General features: G+C 32.6%; 2 protein-coding genes across 3 annotated transcripts; one reads left to right on the top strand and one right to left on the bottom strand.

The window, feature by feature from the left end:
- Positions 1 to 2691: 2691 nt before the first annotated feature.
- LOC125075043 (enhancer of rudimentary homolog) lies at positions 2692 to 6608 on the bottom strand. Its single transcript, XM_047686598.1, has 3 exons — positions 6468 to 6608; positions 6210 to 6395; positions 2692 to 5237 (listed from the first exon to the last, which is right to left on the bottom strand). The coding sequence occupies exons 1-3, from the start codon at positions 6468 to 6470 to the stop codon at positions 5115 to 5117; spliced, it is 312 nt and encodes a 103-aa protein (XP_047542554.1). The 5' UTR covers positions 6471 to 6608; the 3' UTR covers positions 2692 to 5114.
- Positions 6609 to 7107: 499 nt separating this feature from the next.
- Positions 7108 to 18328, top strand: LOC125075040 (breast cancer type 2 susceptibility protein homolog). 2 transcript variants are annotated; one of them, XM_047686595.1, is made up of 10 exons: positions 7108 to 7432; positions 8163 to 10605; positions 10720 to 11884; positions 12493 to 12673; positions 13244 to 13451; positions 13886 to 13992; positions 14271 to 14387; positions 14942 to 15131; positions 16093 to 16189; positions 17176 to 18328. In XM_047686595.1, the coding sequence occupies exons 1-10, from the start codon at positions 7169 to 7171 to the stop codon at positions 18218 to 18220; spliced, it is 5817 nt and encodes a 1938-aa protein (XP_047542551.1). In that variant the 5' UTR covers positions 7108 to 7168; the 3' UTR covers positions 18221 to 18328. The 2 variants fall into 2 exon arrangements, with proteins under 2 accessions (XP_047542551.1, XP_047542550.1); XM_047686594.1 differs by having other exon boundaries at positions 8163 to 11884.
- Positions 18329 to 19937: the final 1609 nt, after the last annotated feature.

Genomic DNA, 19937 nt, shown 5'->3' on the forward strand with positions numbered 1-19937 from the left:
CTAGGTTTTGTTAATCATTTTCGAAGAAAAACTTTCTATTTCAGTGAATAGATGTTTTTTTCGAATGTTGTAATTCTAATCATGAAAATGCCCCCCAAAAATTTGTCCCCCACTTTTTAAGAACAGTAGAATACTTGGCTTGGATGATGTGAGGTACTTATTTTTTTAAATCATAATTTGTATAATTTCATGTTTAAGTTGTTGTAAGATAGTGCACATACTTCGATCTTATTTATAAAATGGTTACGTGTAAGTTCATTGTAAAGTATTTGTAAATATTTTAAACTTTAATGTTAACGAAATTACTGTTTCCCGTCAATTTATTCCTTAAAAATTTAAAAATATATAATTAAGGTGTGGAAGGTCAGCATGACCATTTTGAATGTTAATTTTAGTGGTTGATTTTTCATGAAACGAAATTCAACGAGATTCACTAATCGTTTGATCTAAGAAAACAACAATTGAATGTAAACAAAAGCGAAATTCAAATAATTTCACATTAATAACTCTTGGATTTTTAGCCTTTTTGTTTTTTCGTGTAAAATATGTAGACAGGCTGGCAAGAAGAGGCCACGGTACTATAAGATAGTCAACCTTTCCTTGCGTCGTCAATGCGTCACCTTGAGCTCTAACCCTTGCCTGAAGTTACTCTTGCTTACTCACCCTTACAATCACACACAGGGACACAACTATAAGTGACTTTTTGACGGTAGAATATATGTTCAGCGTATGGTACCTACCCGGACGATCTTTATACAAACAACTACGCCATTTGATCAATATATATAGAAAAATCATACATGCCAAAGTTTCAATAATCAATTTACTTTAGTAGTAATATTATCGCCCACTTCAGTTGGCAACAGAACTAAGCCACCGTGCTTCGGTGCATTAAACTATAAGGAGCCTTTTTCTCAACATAGAATTATGTCTTTGTTAATCGTATTTGACTTTATCTGCTATCATGTGTTTAAAACTGAATGCTAAACCAATTTGATATATAAATACAAGTATACTAAATTTTATAAAATTAAATAGAAGATAAATTTTATTTGAATAATTTACACTAGCAACATTCTTATTTTAACACCGGGCTTTCCCTAGATTCAAATTATGGCAACGACGGTTTATTAATTTAAATCTGATGTTATTATAATTTTTATGAGATTCGAATCCGTAAAAAACCAGGAGTTATGATAGACTGCAGTATTATAAATGTTTTTTTTTTTTTTTACAATAAAACAAATTTTCACAATTATCTTTTATTGATATATTAAGGTTAGGAAATTGTCTGAGCGGGACAGATTAATAAAAGACAAAGATAAGTAATGGGATATTAAAAAAAAAAAATCTCTTAGATCTGTTTGTAGTTTTAAATAATTTTAAGTGATAAAAATTTATTGTAATATATTTTGATTCAATCGAGGGCGCTAGGTTTTTGTTATATTAAAGTATATAGTGTATATACAATTGTTTTTTCTTCCTAGCGACATAAAATTTAAATATTCTGAAATTGTTAACAACGATTGGTAGAAAATGTGAACTTGTGAACAGTATCGAATATAACGGTCTTGTTTTGTAATTTGTATTCATTGTTTACGTTTTGTGCCGGTTGCTGTTAACATATATGTATAATTATGTTTGTACATGATTAATTTAAAAAAGAACAGATTTGAAATTATTAAAGGAACCAAATTAAGTCTTAAATAGCGTATTATTGTCTAGAATACTTTTAGATTCGTTTAAATACTAGATAATGCACTTTAATTTGTAAGATTTTAAATTGTGTGTTGTATGTAATAGTTTATTGTAAAGTTAGTTCATAGATTATAAGATTTTACCAAAATTGTAAAATGTTGTCTCTGTCACAGAAATAAATATTTCAAATTTAATCCGGCGCTGTCTTTTATTTATGAACTGTATATTAGTACGTGAAACACAATATTAAAGGCCTGTATATTTCCCACTGCTGGGCTAAGGCCTCCTCTCCCAGAGAATATCTATCACGCTGCTCCAATGCGGGTTGGTTTCCTCACGATGTTTGCCTTCACCGCCGAGCACGAGATGAATTATAAACACAAATTGAGCTCATGAAAATTCAGTGGTGCTTGCCTGGGTTTGAACCCGAAATCATCGGTTAAGATGCACGCTTCTAACCACTGGGCCATCTCGGTTCTCTTACGTGAAACTTGTACAGTAAGTGTTTATATTTTTATTTCTCTTTCTTTGGTTATAAGTTTTTTTTTTAATGTGGAACAGCTATTTATCTCTCTCTCCCTTGAGTTTGCGTGTTTTGCGTGGCGCCTATTCCAATGGAAGTAGGAAAAAAGATAAACAAACCTTAGATTTACATATTTCATGCGATTCGTTAATAACTCAGCTATATTGTGCACTACTAAGAGTATAATGATTAATAAATCTTTCTTTGTTTAATGCATTTTCACTTTAATTTTACTTCCAAAATTTCGATAACAGTTTCGTCGACGTTCGGAAAGCCACTTTCGCAAATAAATAGCGAATATATCAGATTTACTTAACAAGCTCTCGACCAATGATATAGCGTTAATTATGTTGTTTATTTACCTTTTGTCCTGTTGCGTTTGCCATGAACTATAGAAAAGTAGCACAAAATTCTCAAGATTACGATTTATCTCAACGTTAAAAAAAAATCTGTGAAGTAAAAAACTTTTATACTCCAAGAATGTATCTTTAATCATAACTTACAACTAAAATTAACAAACTGAACTTCGCTTAACGAATTCACACTTACGTTACTGTACTTAAATAAAACAAAAAACAGCTACACCAAGTAGCTCTGAACGATAATTCAGCATAAACTTTATTTATAAAATAAAGGTTGATTACGATATTTCTCTGGGACATTTCTCTAACCCGATACAGTGGACAGACACGCGGCGCGTCTGTTGATCGATCGATTATACGCTTCGACTTCGTAAGTCTATTTAAACATCGCTTTATGGTCGACTTTAATAGCAATTCAATGGCAGAAGGACTAAAGGTTAACAAACTTTTGATTGACATATTGCATGCGATTCTCTAACTCAACTATTTACTTATAATAGATCTCTTAAATACTCATATCCTTATAAAGTTCTGATGACTCAGCTCATGTTCAAAACGCCGATGTTCACGATACCACGTTTAATCAATTATTAGTTTAATGGTTGTGCTAATAGAGAAATTAATCCTTGCGGTTGGAATTAAGCATAATTAAATAAAAAGAGTGTCTTTATTAATCGAGATGACGTCATGTCAATTCAAGGTCACTATAGTCGTCCTGCCATTGAAATCGACTCTACTAAGCGACGTCTTCAGAACATTCCGAAGGCCGTCGTTAAGTTTATATTTACAATGTCTCCGAATATAATGAGATAAGATTCTCTTCATAGCAATATTCGGTTAGATTATGAAAACTTTAATCGCAATTTGAGAACAATTCCAAGGTCATATTCGAACGCAACGAAAAATAATCATTGATATTCTCAAATTAGAAGCGGTTAAATACAAAACGATCTCACACACACAGGTGCACACGTGAAGCGTGTCGTTACACTGATAGCTTGGGTTCCGTATATTTACGCACAAATAAAAAAAAATACAAAGGTTTATGAATTACGAGGCAGAAAAAAATAACGTTAAAGATTCATTGTGTTTGAGGAACATAAGCTTTCAACCAAAATAATTTCAATACATTAAAATTCTTTTAGACATTTTTACATAATTTTTGTAACATAACAAAGGTGTTCATAAGTATCTATTTATATTAGTACAAGTATATAATTATAATTTGTACAAAAGTTAACAAAATTTATAAAACAAGCAAGATCAAAGAAAGCTGGAAGAGAGCAACTACTGAGTTTCTTTCCGAACCAGTAGTAGCTTTATATTTAATTCAACAATGTAACAGGACGGTTCAAAAGAGCTTTTATGAGCTTACTTGAATAAAGAACAGTATGATTTCGATCATCCGCACACATATGTACTTAAAACCTTCTCTGAAACAAGATGTATCATCAAAGTTAGTTAGTTTATATATATTTGTATATATAACTAATAAAGTTCTTCAACTGTGTGTATATACACCTCAGATACGCTTTACAAAAATAATACAGCAATACAAACACTCTGAACTTAAATCAATGCTAAGTAAAGCGAACTTCAATAAGTATATTTACATTATTAATATTTTAAAATTAATTCTGTCAAAAAGTTTCATTAGTGTTAAAAAAGTTAAACTGTTCTGTTCGCGAATTGTACAAATTATAATAATATAAATGTATTAGAAATTTAATTTTATAAGTTTTATCGTCAAAATCAGTAAATTATTCTAGAAAGCACATTAAAAAACATAATTAAGTATTTAATTTAATTATCTGTGAGAATAAGATAGAACGTCACTTGTATTCTTAACTGACGCAAATTAAGGCGGGAAACGAACCTTGATAATATTATAAAAATAAAACAAGCAAAATCACTTTAGATATAGTCCGTCAATAAAGAAAATATTAATAAATGGCGATTGATATGGCAATGTGTAGTGTGTGATTCACTCACACACTATTCGCGTCTCGTTCACCCTTTACGGTTAGAGGAAAAATGTTAGATAACATATCAGTTAATATTATTTCTCGTAAATAAAGTAGTTTGTACTCAATATAAATTACACAATACTGAATAAATCAATATCATTCACAGAAAGTAGGACCTAATTGTAAATAAATGAAATCAGAAAAACATTTTTTTTTGCTGACCATACTTTCAGACTTTTCGCCCTTTATCAATATTTCCTTTATTCGCGTGTTATAGAATACGGACCATGTTTACTAAGAAATGTTCCACAACCGTGGATCCTGAAATTGATACCAACATCACAAGACAGACATAAAGGGACAACGTGTTCATCACCATCTTAACTTTAATTAATACATATTTATTGCTATTTCAGATGGTACATTACCATGTCAAAACCTACCACTCCTTCCACAAATAAGGTAATTAAGAAAAATCTTTATTCAATGTGCTCTCAATCATTTCAAAGGTTTTTATTTACAAGAATTAGTACGGTACCAAATGTATAATTACTATGTTACAATTCAGTCGCTCTGACCGGCCGCTTGACGTAGAAGTACATATATCTTTTCCTTTATCCAATCCTTGTTATACGGTGCGTATGTGTTCGTTGATTTTTGATAAACCAGACAGCTGAGATCTGCGAGCTGGAAAAATAAAAGAGAAAAAGATTAAAGTAACATCATGCCTATTAAGATTTTTAAAACTTTCTACTATAATATTTATCTAATAAATAGTATTTGCATCCCACAGACTTAACACAGTTAAGTCTCGCTTAAGGGAAAGTATGAGCGGTTGTTCCACCTTTGTTACTTGATTAGTCCGTTTCAGACAACCAATTTCATGATATATTCTACAGCCAATATTTAGTATAGGTTTGAAGGATGACTGAGAGTAACTAGTGTTCCTAGTGGCACAAAGGACATAACATCTTAGTTCCCAAGGTTAACATACTGATTGCATAATGGAAGCTACAGTAGCATTAAAAAAACTTGTCTTTTTTAATTAATCTAGTCAGTGGAACATTTCAAGTGTGTCGCACTTTACACAATAGTTCTATGCATACATAAATCAAAAGTCGGGATATTCTAAGCAATCAGAAATTGTTATAATTGTCATTTTTCAATTTGAAAACAACATTATTACTTCATATTTAAGATGTGCACGCAATCATCTAATAAATCATTTGTTTTCTAATATCTTTTAGTGCCCAAATGGTTTGAAATATTTTTGAAAATTTTCTGGTATCCTCTAGTAAAAGTGACCAAAACCAAAGTTCCCAAACCACACGGGGTTGGGTAATAGCAGTTATGAGTTTGTGCTCGTTACTAATGTGAACAAAACATAACAATTCAATTGGATCATGAATCAGAGAAATGAGAGTGTAACTGTGTATCTGGCACACACTTGTGCACTTTTTTATGACCTACGCAGTTGGCTTAGGAAATAAGCTATCAGCCGAGTTTCATAAGAAACAGTTGTTTTTTTGAGAAGTGAGAAACAATATGTCAATTGGCGTTTTTGGTGCCGAAAATTATAAATTTGATGATTATAGCATAAAAACTATGAGCAACACTATCATGTATATGTTGTATGTTTGTATTATATTAATTTTTTACCTGATCGACGAAGTCAAACAACTGAGATATGTCATACGTTATAGTCGGCGTATTAGGATTTCTTCTCTTCAAATGTTCTTCATAGATCTTACAGACGCCTTCCATACAGTCGTTGACGCTCTCATAGTCCGAGTATGTTCTCGTCTCAGGCCTTGGTCCCGGTTGTACCAGTAAAATTGTGTGGGACTAAAATTATAACCTCAGTTAGCGCCATTTTTTTCAAACAAAAATTTATATGTTTTTGACTCATATACTCACCATTTTTTATTAAATTGTACACAAAATATAAAATTGGTAACACACTACACTTTGGATTAAGTTTTAAGTATAATATCAACGTACTTCGAGAAATATCTATTTTCAACGAACAAATCACAATCCGAGTTTGGTCGGTTTTCAGAAAGCCTGCGTTCAAAAACAAATGTACACAGATTAGAGATAATACTTGTTTAACGTAAAAAATAAAACTTACTGCGCTATTATTAGGATAATATTAATATAAAAAATATTTATTAATTAAATTGAAAATTAAATTGTTCCACATATAAATAGAAATAAATTTAAATTTTTCTTTTCACTAAATTATTTTCATTATAAAATTTTTTGAACGTAACCAGATTAAGATTCATTTTACGTTTAATTAAGTATAATAATAGAATCTATTTTTCTTTTTAATTGTAATTTCTATATTTTTATATAGTATTAATAACCAAGTAGACAAAAATAAAATCATAAATACATTTCAGTTAATTCTAGAAATATGTTTTCATCATATTTAAACTTAATAATGTAGCAGAGGTAGTATATTAACATATAACGAAACGTATTATATTATAATTTTTAGACATCTGTTTACAATATAAATTAATTAAGATTAAAGTCAGACAGACAAAATAACAAAGAATTATTGTATTAATTTTTTATTTAATTGCGATCAACATTTATTTTTATGTGTTGTAATGGGTAGTAATGAAGCTAATATTTTCGCAAATACTTTAAAAAAACATGTACAAGCAACAGCTGCCTTGTACAGTGACAATAAAAATGTTATTCAAAACACAAGCAAAGAATATAAAGTTCAAGATGTATTATCGAATATTTCGAAGCAAATAAAGGCGTTTCAAAATGCAGACACCTTTGGTAAAAGTAGTAGCAGTCGAATACATTTAGATATGCATAAAACGAGTAATTTCCTGCCCATAACAATGATATCACCTGAACAAGTAAGCTTTAATTGCAATCGATTTAATGTATAGATGATTATGGAATGATTTAACTTTACTTAGTGTTAGGGCTTTGTGCAAGCCTGGGTAGGTCCAGCCACTCATATATTCTACTGTCAAGGAATATTTAGCAATTTCGTGTTCCAATGTAAAGTGTGAGACAGTGTGACAGGCACAAAGGACGTAACATCTTAGTTCCCTAGATAAGTGGTGGTGGATGATAGTCAGCCTACCAATTTTATACAAAATAATATCAAAAAATTATAAATGTTTATGATTATTTAGTTTTTATTTGACTGCTTTGGTACTGTGAATAGCTGGTAAGCCTGTAGATCTCAAGGCCCTGCATTCAAACCGTAGAGTAATAAAAAAAATATTTCACTGTATGTTCATATTCTGACAATCATGTGCTTAATTTGTATTTATAATTCATCTTACATGTTAACGTGAAAGAAAGCATTTTTATGAATCTATCATATGGATATATGGGACTGGAGCTCCACTTACAGTGGAAATAGTTCCAAACCTTTTCCCTTAGAGCTGGCCATTAGAAATGTGATGTGTTTTGTTATTAATTTAAATATATTGTAATTTTTTTTTTTCTAAGTTTTTATATATGTTTTGCTCTGAGCAATGAGCTATTTATAGCAATGTTTATTGTAATATATGTATTTTTATTTCAATATATAAAATAAAACAGTTACTTAAAAAAGTGTTTTATTTGTTCCAGAAGTTGGAACAAATTCAGTCGAGTAAATTTGAAACACAATGTGTATTAGATACACAACTCATCAATATTATAGAAGACGCTGAAGCCCTAATAGATGTACAAAAAGATATGTCACAAGAATTTGATAATTCATTTAATAATTTAGATAGTAAAATCCATTATGATGTAAATTCACAAAAAAACAATAAAGACAATGATGATATGAATTCTAAACACTTAGAAGATAAAGAAACAATGAATGAAACTAGTTCCCTTAGAAAAGATTGTGATAATTCTCTTAATACCCTCAATTTAAGATTTAATGATAAATGTAAAACTATTTCCAAAGATATTGAAGATAAAGAAGCTGAAATAATAGAATTAAATATAAATGAGGTTGAACAACATGATGAACTTATACCGAGAAGCTTAATAATAACTAAAAATAATTCTCCTATTCTTAAATCAAGAACACCGCCTTTAGTGTACAAATTGGAATCATTTGAAAAATTCGAAACAATAGCAGTTCCTGTCATAAATAATAATCTTGATTTTGATGTTGCCAAGAGATTGATTAATTCACAAATTATAAACAGTGAACTGTTCATACAAACTCATGCAGAGGCTGTTTTAGGTGACCGAGACAAATCGCCCAGTCCCATCTTAAGTATATGCAATAAATCTCATAGAGTTACATGCGAAGATTTTAATAAAAGTAAAATAAAATACACTTCATTTATTGAAGATGAATTACTATTTAGTAGTGAGGAGGAAGATAATTTTAAGAACGATTTTGAAGAGTTACCACTGACTTGTGCCTTGGAGACATCATTTTATAATCAACATGACGTTTTAGATAAGACAATGTATGTTGGCTTTCAGACTGCTAGCAATAAGTCTATACAAGTACATTCAGATTCATACAGTAAAGCTAAAAGTATCTTAGATAATGTTAAAGTTCAGGAAGTAGATTTTTCCCTTTCAAAACTTGTGGAAGATATTGAAAGTAGCTCTAAATGTGATAACAATAAAGTAAATATTAAGGATGATGAATGTAAGTTACAAGATACAGAAAAAAATGAGTGTCATAATAAGGTTAGAAGTCCAATAGGTTTTAAGACAGGAAGTGGTAAAGACATTAAAATATCTGAGGCAGCTCTAATGAAAAGCAAAAGAATGTTTGAAGAAGTATTAGAAGCTGATTCAGTTACGGATATGCTCGATTCTAATGCAACCAATGATCTATCTTGTAATAAAAGAGTTAAATTATCAGAAACTACTCAAAATGTTTGTAAAAATAACGCAGAATTAAACCTTGGTGCAGAAGATTGTGAAATGTATGCAGGACTAGATGAAATTGGACTTTTAAATGAACTGGTTAATATTGATGAACACATCATGAATGAGTTCGAGAGTAATTTCACTGTCATTGATAAAGACAAAGATGATAATAATAAATCACTAGATGAAACAGCTACGAATGCTATAAAAACTATTAATAAGAATAAAACTATCAAAACGGTTGTTACTGAAAAACCTATTGTTGGTTTCAAAACTGCAAATAATAAAAAAATCAAAATATCTGAACAGGGTTTAGCTAAAACAAGAAATATTTTCGAAGATATAAATTTAACTGACTTAGAAAAACCTAGTGATTCCAACACTGAGAAATTTGACTCATATATGAATCAACCAACAACAAGTAAAAATTTTATGGGCTTCAGAACAGCTACTAACAAAAGAATAGAAGTATCTGAACTGGCGCTGGCTAAAACTAAAAATATTTTTGATAATATAGATGACGAAAATTTTAATAAAATAGATACAGCTAAAGAATTGTCAGTAAATAGGAACAAAAATAAAACAGAAGTTGCTCTGAATAAAAACAATCTCACAAATCTTAATAACAAACGTGGTGGGTTCGTTAATCCTTTTCCATCTCCTAAGACTAATAATGACATTTTTAAGAAGCCACATGCTAATTCAATTAATGTGAATCATGATCTGAAACAACAAATACCTACATTTACTGGGTTCCAAACCGCAAGTAATAAACCAGTTCAAATATCTTCAGAGGCTTTAGCTAAATCAGAGAAAATTTTCAAAGAGATAATGTCCGTGCAAAGTGATGAATCTTATAAAGAAGACAAGAGCTCTGTTAGGGATACTAGCTTTGGAAATAAAAAGGAAAGCCATAGTACGAAACATGACTTAGTTAGGTCGCAAGAAAATGCTAGCGATATTAACGAAGATAGTTTTAAAGATATAAGCAAGGATCGAGGTAAATTATTTAATAGTTATCAAGATTCTTCGTGCAACCTGAATACGAAAATGCAAGGCTTTAAAACTGCAAGTAACAAAACAGTTCCAATATCTGATGAAGCTTTAGCTAAAACTAAGAGCATTTTTCAGGATATATTTAATACGGAACCTAGAGCTGATAATGACGATATAATTATTGAAGATAAACAAACGTTTGATTCCATTAATAAAGGTTTTACAACTGCTAGCGATAAACCAGTTCCGATAACCGAAGCGGCGTTAACTAAGAGTAAAGAGATATTTAAAAATTATGAAACGTTTGAACATCAAACTAGTTCAGTATTTGAAGGATTCAAAACGGCCAGTAATAAGGTAGTTCAAATCTCCGAAACTGCTGTCGCTAAGACGAGAAAAATATTCCAAGATTTTGATGTAGCTGACGAAACACAAACAAAACAAGAATTTGCATTTATTGGTTTTAAAACAGGTAATAATAAAACTGTTAAAATATCAAAAGAATCGTTATTAAAAAGTAAACAGTTATTTGAAGACATTGATCTAAATCAAGATAGTTTTTATGAAAATAAAACTAACCTGAATATGAAAACTAAAGCAGACAAGTTTGGTTTTAAAACTGCAAACGACAAACATGTAAATATATCCGAAAAATCATTAAGACTTTGCCAAGAAATGGTTAATGGTAAGCCTCAAAATAAAACTATTATTCCAGAATTGAAAGAAGGCAATACAACACTTGATAATAATCAATTAAATATTGACGAAATAATGAACACGGAAGTTATAAAGAACTTAGAACAGACATTATATACAGAAGATTTTTCTAAAGAAACTTCACCAATAAGTAAACGATCTGGTAGTCCGATATTATCTTGTCCTAGAGCTAAAAAGAGGAGAAAATTTAAAACGCCTCAAACTATACACAAAGTTAATGTACCCAGCCATGCTGTAACAGAACGACCACTGAATACTTACACCTTTGATGAAAATTATAAGAAAAACAAAAAATACAAACTAAAAAACATACAAGAGATTGAATTTAGTAATTCCAATAATGTTAACATGGATGCGTATATTTTAAACTTCAAATTTGATACGGTACTTGATTTCGAATTTGGCGGGAAACGAAATGACATTGACAGTGACGTCTGGACAACAGATAAAATAATAAAAAAGTTCACAGAGTCGGTAAACAGAAAGATAGTGCCTGACGGTTGGATAGAAAATCACTTGAAATTGGTCATTTGGAAATTATTATCATATGAAATTCGTTTTCCGAATTGTATGAAAAATACATGCTCGTTAAAGAATGTTCTACACCAATTGAAATATCGATATAATAGAGAGTTGTTTAATGTTGAGAGACCAGCGTTAAGGAAGATATTGGAAAAGGACGAGCTGGCTTCTAAATTAATGGTCTTAAAAGTGCTTGGATTATACGTTAACGGCGTATATGTTGATAGGTATGTATTAAATTATATTTAATAGCAAGAGAAGCAGAATAATCTTTTGCACTACAAACAGTTCTTGATTAGTATATTTATAATACAACACTATTACATTTAACTGCTTATATCCACTTTTATTTTACTTACAAAGTTCCGATAAAAACTTCGCGAACATTCAAAAAACTATTTTCAACGAATACCACAAATTGTATAGATCTCAATTTTTTTGATATATAAATGAGCCAAGTACAAAATAAAAGGCCTTTTCTGTCGAGGTTCGCCTCAAGGCTTGGAGCTATTTCTATAATATTGCTTAACCAATTAATTCTTAAGAGGAATTATTCTCTTTAATTCCTGCTCCCCCTTTTCTCCACAAGTCTACGCATGCTGACTCTCGATGTCACCGCCTAACTATGATGTCAATTCCATCGTGAACTAAATTCAGCAACTCTGCCGCACCGCCAAAAAACTCTCAACCAGCACACCCGGTTTATATATATAAAAGAAAAGTTTCCTTACAATGTCTTCTTAAGCGAGTTCGACGCGAACTATAAACACTTACATTAAGTACAATAAACTTCAATGGCGTTACTCGGTTCTAATTATCTTTTTAAAATTTACAGTGTTACCAATCAAATGCAAAACATAGAACTGTTAGTTACTGACGGTTGGTACTGTATTAAGGCGTGTGCTGACAGAATGATTGATACATTAATATCTGCTGGGATAATTGGTGTGGGTACAAAGTTGGCGATATACGGTGCCGAGTTGATGAATTGTGAACAGGGGGTGTCTCCTTGGGAGGTGAGAATGAATGTGATCTTTGTTTATATATCAAATATAGCTTATTCATATTTAGCGACAGATGTTGAGGTTCTGGATTTATAGGTCAGGTCGAACCGATAGATAAATATTGGGTTATTCCCTGGAAAAAATCTCAATAGCTGCCTGGAGTTTAGAAGTTGGAATTATACTCCCGTGCCTCGAAGAGATCATAAAACGCCTTTGGTCTGGTGCTTGAATTCTTTCCCGTTGTGTCGGATTTGCAGTTTCATTGTGAGGGAATACAGAGTGCATGCTTGTGCACTATAAAATGACCCACATAATTGGCTAGGCTCCTTAAGATTGGCTGCCGTAGCTGATTAGGTTTCATTGGATGGCACTTCTTCACTGCCGACAACTACACGGTATACTACTCATATTCCTCTTAAGGGTACTTAAGGGTATGACATGACAATAAACATAAAGTGAAATTCATTCGACAATGCCCTCCGTATGTTTGCCTAAACCGTAATTAAGCAATATAGTCAAGCAATTATAAAAACAAATCAATCTCACGTTAATTATATTATACTTTATTTTTCCTAATTTTAGGATACATCTTCGATACGTCTCAAGATATCCGGCAATTCGACGCGGCGCGCTAAATGGGACGCGAGGCTCGGTTTCCATGGGGACGGCGCCATCTTGGCTCGCTTGTCAGCTGTCAGGCCGGAGGGCGGGAAAATTTCGCGGGTCCGCGTCTTCGTGACCAGAGTGTATCCTACGCTGTATATCGAGAAGTTTGCAGATGGCAGTACTGGTGATTATTAATATTTATTTTTATGTACGATATACTTTTAAGCATTTGGTAGGGCTTCAAACAGCAATACTTAGTAAAATCATAAATTCAAATCATTTGTAAAAAATACGTTATTAAAAAAGCATATTATTCGATACAAGATTATATAGATGATAAAAAAGCGTGGAGTTAATGCTTGTTGTCTTCCAGGCTGAAGACATAACATACATATATAAATGTATTTAACTAACATAAATTTGTATTTTAAATGTTGAAAAAGAGAAAACTACTGAGTTTCTTGACGGTTCTTCTCGGTTGATCTACAATCTGAACCGGTGGTAGCTTCATTTAACATATTTTGTAAAATGTCGATTCAGATGTGCCTGTAAAGGCCTACTTGAATAAAGTATATTTGGATTTTAGTGTTTTTTTTTACTTTTATAAAATAATTGTAGTTACCCGCTCAGAGCGATTGGAACATCTCCAACAGATGAAACACGAAACAGAGAGACAGAATCAGATTGAAAAGCTTTATGATGAAATAGAGAAAATGGGTGAACAGGTGATGAGAATATTTTATTTATCTTTTCTAATCAATGAGCGAATATACTGTTACTTTAAGTAATTTTTGGAATGAAATTATTTTACGCGGCTGACGTAAGACAATGGCGTTACGACCGGACTTTTTTTCCGGTTGGAAGGGTGAGTGAGCCAGTGTAACTACAGGAACAAGGTCATGTTAGATTTCATGGTTGGCTTGTGCTTCATTTCCTTGTAGTATCTATCTGCGCTGGTGATCATAGCTGGGTGCTCGACAGTCTTTTCTAAAATTATAAACAGTTTCAATGTTTACAGGAATCTGAAGATTCGGAGGGCTTAGATTCTGAGAAGGGGCTAGACACTAGTTCTCAAATATGCAGACTCATGAAGAGAAGTAAAGATTTATCAGGGTTTAAGGTACGGAACTGTTACTGTGTTTTATGTTGAGCGAAAAAATATGTCTCTTGATCTCATTATCAACCTCATTTAAATAGTGTAATCTCTCAATTTTGCGTTTGTCTAGTGGCTAATTCAAAAAGCCAAAGATGTCACAGGTTCACCTCTGGACGGCCCATAAAATGTTGGTTTTAGGGTTTTGTGCAAGCCCGTCTGGGTAGGTACCACTTCCTCATCACCACAATACTTACAACAACAGCAATACTTAGCGTTATGTGTTCTGGTTTGAAGGGTAAGTGAGTCAGTTGGTGGCGCATTAGTAACAACGAATGGTTAATATTTCTTACAGCGCTAATATCTATGGATTGTCGTGGTCCATTTGTGCGTCCGTCTAATACAAAAAAGTCAGGAAATTCTGTATATTTGAACTTGGCATTTTTATCGCTCTCATTCTTCGGAAAGCACGTAAAACCGTCCTGCGCCTAAACGCACTTGTGTTGTCAGGAGGACAAAGTTATTATCCACACCATGATACTTGTTTATAAGCTTTTACTAACTATAATAAATTATTCAAGGTCAACCTGACAGAATCCCAAACACATCTTCTAGAGGAGCACGCGATGAAAAAACGCGAGAAATTGATGCAGAACTTGCAGGCGAAGGTTCAGGATATGGTGAAGAAGCGAGGGTTGGATGTCGCCAGAAATGTGGTGCCCTTGCTGAAGATGAGAGTGGCTGATGTGCACAACGACTGTATTTCACAAGGTATGCTAACTAATATTGTAAATGCCTAAATAAGTTTGTTTATTACTATTGTTTGTTTGTTTGTAACCGATAATCAATTTAATGATACGAGTTATCAGGGATACTGGAAAAGAATATATGGATGCCATAGCATTAGCAGTCCTTAACCCGAAGACCCCCTCCCACCATTCTCACATGAAGGCGAAGCTCCGACGAAAAGTTGGTCCAATTATAAAAACGATTTGTCCGTTTGTAAAAGTATCTCGTTACAGGATTGAATGTGAAGTTATCGCCCGTTCGGAGAGTTTATTCCACAGATAACAATCAACACGAAGCTCTGTATTGACTTCATTCCTCAAATGAAATGTGTAATAATAATAATAAAGGCTTAATTGTCAAACAAATTGGAACTTAATATAAAAAGGAAAACAGATTATCTCTGCGGCAAAGGCAATCCCAGTACCTTCCACACTTGTCTGTCCACTGCATAGGTGATTTATACAATAAAATTTGTATCATCTGTCTGGTACTACACTTATGTATAATATATGATATATATATATGTCGGAGGAGCAGGGTGCCGAACAGTTGGGTTCGGGGATTGATCCGACATTTGTAAGACTATGTGGGCGTGCGATGGAGATATTCACAAAATAAAACGTATTTAATATCGTCAAATCACTGTATTAATTGGTTCAATAATCGTACACCACAATAATATCAAAGGATTACAATAATTCATCTCGATTAAGAACAAATGGGTTTGCAAGCAACCATCGCATTCGAATCGCTTGTCAAAACATAACGACTCGTGTTGCCATGACACTTACAACTCCATTAGGGGCGACCCGCTCTTATAAGTAAATCAGCCATCAAACATTATTGCCAACTACTCGATTCATTAATTATCCAAATCAACAACTAAAGTAACCACGCTCCGATATATATAAATCAATATATGTGTAATGCAATTTGGTTTCAGCGATGATAACAGTTTGGAGGCCGAACGAGTGCGTGCTGGACCTCATAGCCGAGGGGGCGTGGCTCGATGTGTACAATGTCGTTCCTACTACTGTGAGGTAAAATAATCAAATAAGTCAATAATCGCTCGTCAGTTCACGGAAGTCTGATAAACTATTACAATGGCAGGAAAAAAGGAAATGTTTAATTAAAAAAAAAACAATTGCAACAGCAATTTTTTAATTTAAAAAAAATTTAGAAAAACATAAATGAATCAATGAAAAATTAAAACAGTGTGTACAGATAGCATAACAGTTCATTTTTAAATATATTAAGTTATCTTTTTTGAATTCAATAATTTTTAAGAACACATTCTTTGAATAATTGAACTGAAATAAAAATAAAACAACTTAGGCCTTGAATTGTCGTCGTTGGTTACTTGGTTTACTTGGTGGTAGGGCTTCGTGCAAGCCCGTCTGGGTAGGTACCACCCACTCATCAGATATTCTACCACCAAATAACAGTACACTGTATTGTTGTGTTCCGGTTAGAAGGGTGAGTGAGCCAGTGTAATCACAGGCACAAGGGACATAACATCTTAGTTCCCAAAGTTGGTGGCGCATAGGTGATGTAAGGAATGGTTAATATTTCTTATAGCGCCTTTGTCTATGGGCGGTGGTGACCACTTACCACTTACACTTTGTAAGTACGTCTGGGTAGACACCACCCACTCATCATATTCTACCGCTAGAAAGTTTTAATCAGCACTGTTGTATTTCGGTTTGAAGGTCGAGTTAGCAGGTACAAGGGACATAACATCTTAATACTCAAGGTTTATGGCGTATTGGCGATGTAAGGAATGGTTAATATTTCTTACAGCGCCAACGTTTATGGGCGGTGGTGACCACTTACCATCAAGTGGTCTATTTGGCGCGTAATTAACTATAAATCATAAAAAAGTGGAATATTGTTATACCACTATATGCAATCCCGTGTCTCTGAGCGTACGTAAATTCATTGGTCCTGTGTTAAAACTCACTCCGCGTTTGAGACGAGAAAGTGTTTGATGATTCGAATTAAAATTATATGTTTTGTCTTGTTACAGATTTTCCGAGGTACAAATATCAGCTGGTAGGCAATCCATATTCCAATCATCGAAATTCAATAAAAATAAAACGAAAATGTACACAGATACCCTTAGAAGAAAATGTCTTCCCATAAAGGACCTCCAACACATAACAACTACAGATAATAACGAAATAGATACGTTCGGTTTGATTTTTCTCATCGAACCACCGACGAATCAGTTTCAAAATATATATTTAACGGACGAAAGTAAAAATATAATATCAATAAATTTCTGGGGAGGCATCAAAAAGTTTGGCTTCGAAAATATTTTAGACACGGGTCAGATTGTTGCGTGTCTGAATTTACAGAAGCGAACTGGCAACACTAGGAAAGAAATTGCGCAGTACCGAGCGACGGAGTTTTCACATTTCACGAGAACTTGTAAAATTGATTTTATCCGGAAAATGACGGAGGACCTGACGAAGAAATTCATTACTATTGATAAGAAAAAGTTTATGAACGATTGTGTTGCTATTAAAAATAATTTTATTAATTTTAAATATGGAAACACTGAAAATGTTACGCCGTACAGATTAAATAATAGTGATTATAATGTATCTAGGAATAGATTGTTCATTGAATCGCCACTCGCTCAAAAGGTAGATATTAATTTGAACCTTAGTGGTTTAGACTTTGAGTCGACTTTTAAACAAACAGATACACAAAACTTATCTCCAAAGGAGCTAGCGAGGAAGAGAAAAGTCAACGAGAAAATTGCTAAACTTAAAATGTACGGTGAACCCCCGCCATTAAGTTCAATACACATAATAAACAAATCCAACTCAATCAAACCTTACAAAAGCCCTCTTATAACAAAAAGTGATATTTCAATCAATGTTGCCAGTGCTACAAAAATACCTGAAAATATGGAAATTAATTCTAGTCCAGTGTTGTTAAACAGAACTTATGTTAAGTGCATAAATCCGGTGAAATTAAACTTTGCAGATGAAGATAAAGATGGTAACCTGATGGATCCTTTCGCTGAAGAATTTGACTGTAGTCCACCTTTAAGTTTGGAGTGAAACTTCATACATGCAATTAAGAGTTTGTATATCGTGATGTGGATCTTAACCTATGATTGTGAACTTTGATAGACTCATTGGCTTAATTTGATATCGGTAGGCGGACGAGCAAATGGGCCACCTGATGGTAAGTGGTCACCACCGCCCATAGACAATGGTGCTGTAAGAATATTAACCATTCCTTACATCACCAATGCGCCACAAACCTTGGGAACTAAGATGTTATGTCCCTTGTGCCAGTTACACTGGCCCACTCACTCTTCAAACCGGAATACAACATCACTGGGTACTGCTGTTTGGCGGTAGATTATCTGATGGGTGGGTGGTACCTACCAAAACGAGCTTGCACAAAGCCCTACCACCAAGTAAACCTTTGGCTAACTTCATTTGTAAATCTTAATATATCCTCAACTACCTCGTAGATATAAGGCATAAAATCCTGATATACAAGGACTGTCCCATCAGATTATAAGAGTTAGGAAACAGTGTGTTCGAATACTGTGCATTATAATATTACTATCTGTGAAGTTTGCCAGTCTGAGATTGGCTATGGCAAGCAAAATTCGACTTTACGGTGTTAATCTGCTTTGTAAATAAACAAAAAGCGCCATATTAAGCTTTATTAATTGCTTTTAAGGTTCATATTGATTACTTGTATACGAAAATTATTGTATTTTTAAAGATATTTGTTGTTTTTTAAATGTATATATATGAAAATTGTTAATAAAATGTTTAATTGCCTGTTTTTTTTTTCATAACTGCCCGCAAGTATTCATTCTCAGTGGGCTGAGTTTAGACCCTTGGTAAACAGTATAGGTAATCAGTATAAAAAAGTAGCTTAGTCTTTCCTTGGGGTTTAACTTTGCTTTCTATTATCATATATAACATTTCGCGATTTGAATAATCACTGTTTGACTGAACTTAACTGCAGTCCGTACACAGCGCTTTAGTGTGGCTTTGTCATTCATTAAATACGGTCGCGTGCGGAGCTGCGCTAATAATTCGAAGATCCATATCATAGTACTTTAATAAAAATTTAATAGTCAAGTTACATTACTTGTATTTTGAGTGAATATTTTAATTATGATTGCTTTCTCATCGCTCTGTCTCTTTCATACACAAACCTTTGACGCAATTTGATAAAATTTGGTATGTTAAGTTTAAGCCTCGAGAAAGGACAGACTATTTATGCCTACCACTCAACGACCGACCCCGAAAACTCAAGCAAAGAACGGACGACAACTAGTATAAAATATATTTTTAAATTTAAAGACGACGACATTCTACAAGCTGTAGAATTTATAGAGAGGACATATTGTTACACTACGTTGAACGAAAAGCGTAAGCGCGCCATAATATGTAATTATATTATTGAATATCTAGCGCGACATAAATATAAAATGTGTTTATGTATAATATATATACTCAGTTTGCCAACCGTTACATTTCACTCAAAAACCAAATTACAAAACGCAAATATATACAAATATAATAATTTATAACTGCGGTCGAGTGAATAAGTCATCTAGTATGAATTCATTTCATAGCTAATATATATCTAAGTTGTGTAATTAATATAATTAACATAATATAAATAAAGGAATAAAAATGTCATCATATAAATGACGTATACTTATTTTATTTTGTATAGACAGTTAAATAAAAGAGCAGTTTCCGTGGATATTTTAGAAATACTTAAATATCCATAGCTCGAGCA

The sequence above is a fragment of the Vanessa atalanta genome, chromosome 29 (genome assembly GCF_905147765.1).
Source record: "Vanessa atalanta chromosome 29, ilVanAtal1.2, whole genome shotgun sequence".
Taxonomy (NCBI): Eukaryota; Metazoa; Arthropoda; class Insecta; order Lepidoptera; family Nymphalidae; genus Vanessa; species Vanessa atalanta.

Coding starts and splice junctions, on each gene's coding strand:
- LOC125075040 (XM_047686594.1), top strand. CDS start 7,169: ATGGGTAGTAATGAAGCTAATATTTTCGCAAATACTTTAAAAAAACAT. Junction 12,674..13,243: donor AGGGGGTGTCTCCTTGGGAG/GTGAGAATGAAT, acceptor TCCTAATTTTAG/GATACATCTTCGATACGTCT. Junction 15,132..16,092: donor CAACGACTGTATTTCACAAG/GTATGCTAACTA, acceptor ATTTGGTTTCAG/CGATGATAACAGTTTGGAGG.
- LOC125075043 (XM_047686598.1), bottom strand. Junction 5,238..6,209: donor TGTTTGACTTCGTCGATCAG/GTAAAAAATTAA, acceptor TTATTTTTCCAG/CTCGCAGATCTCAGCTGTCT.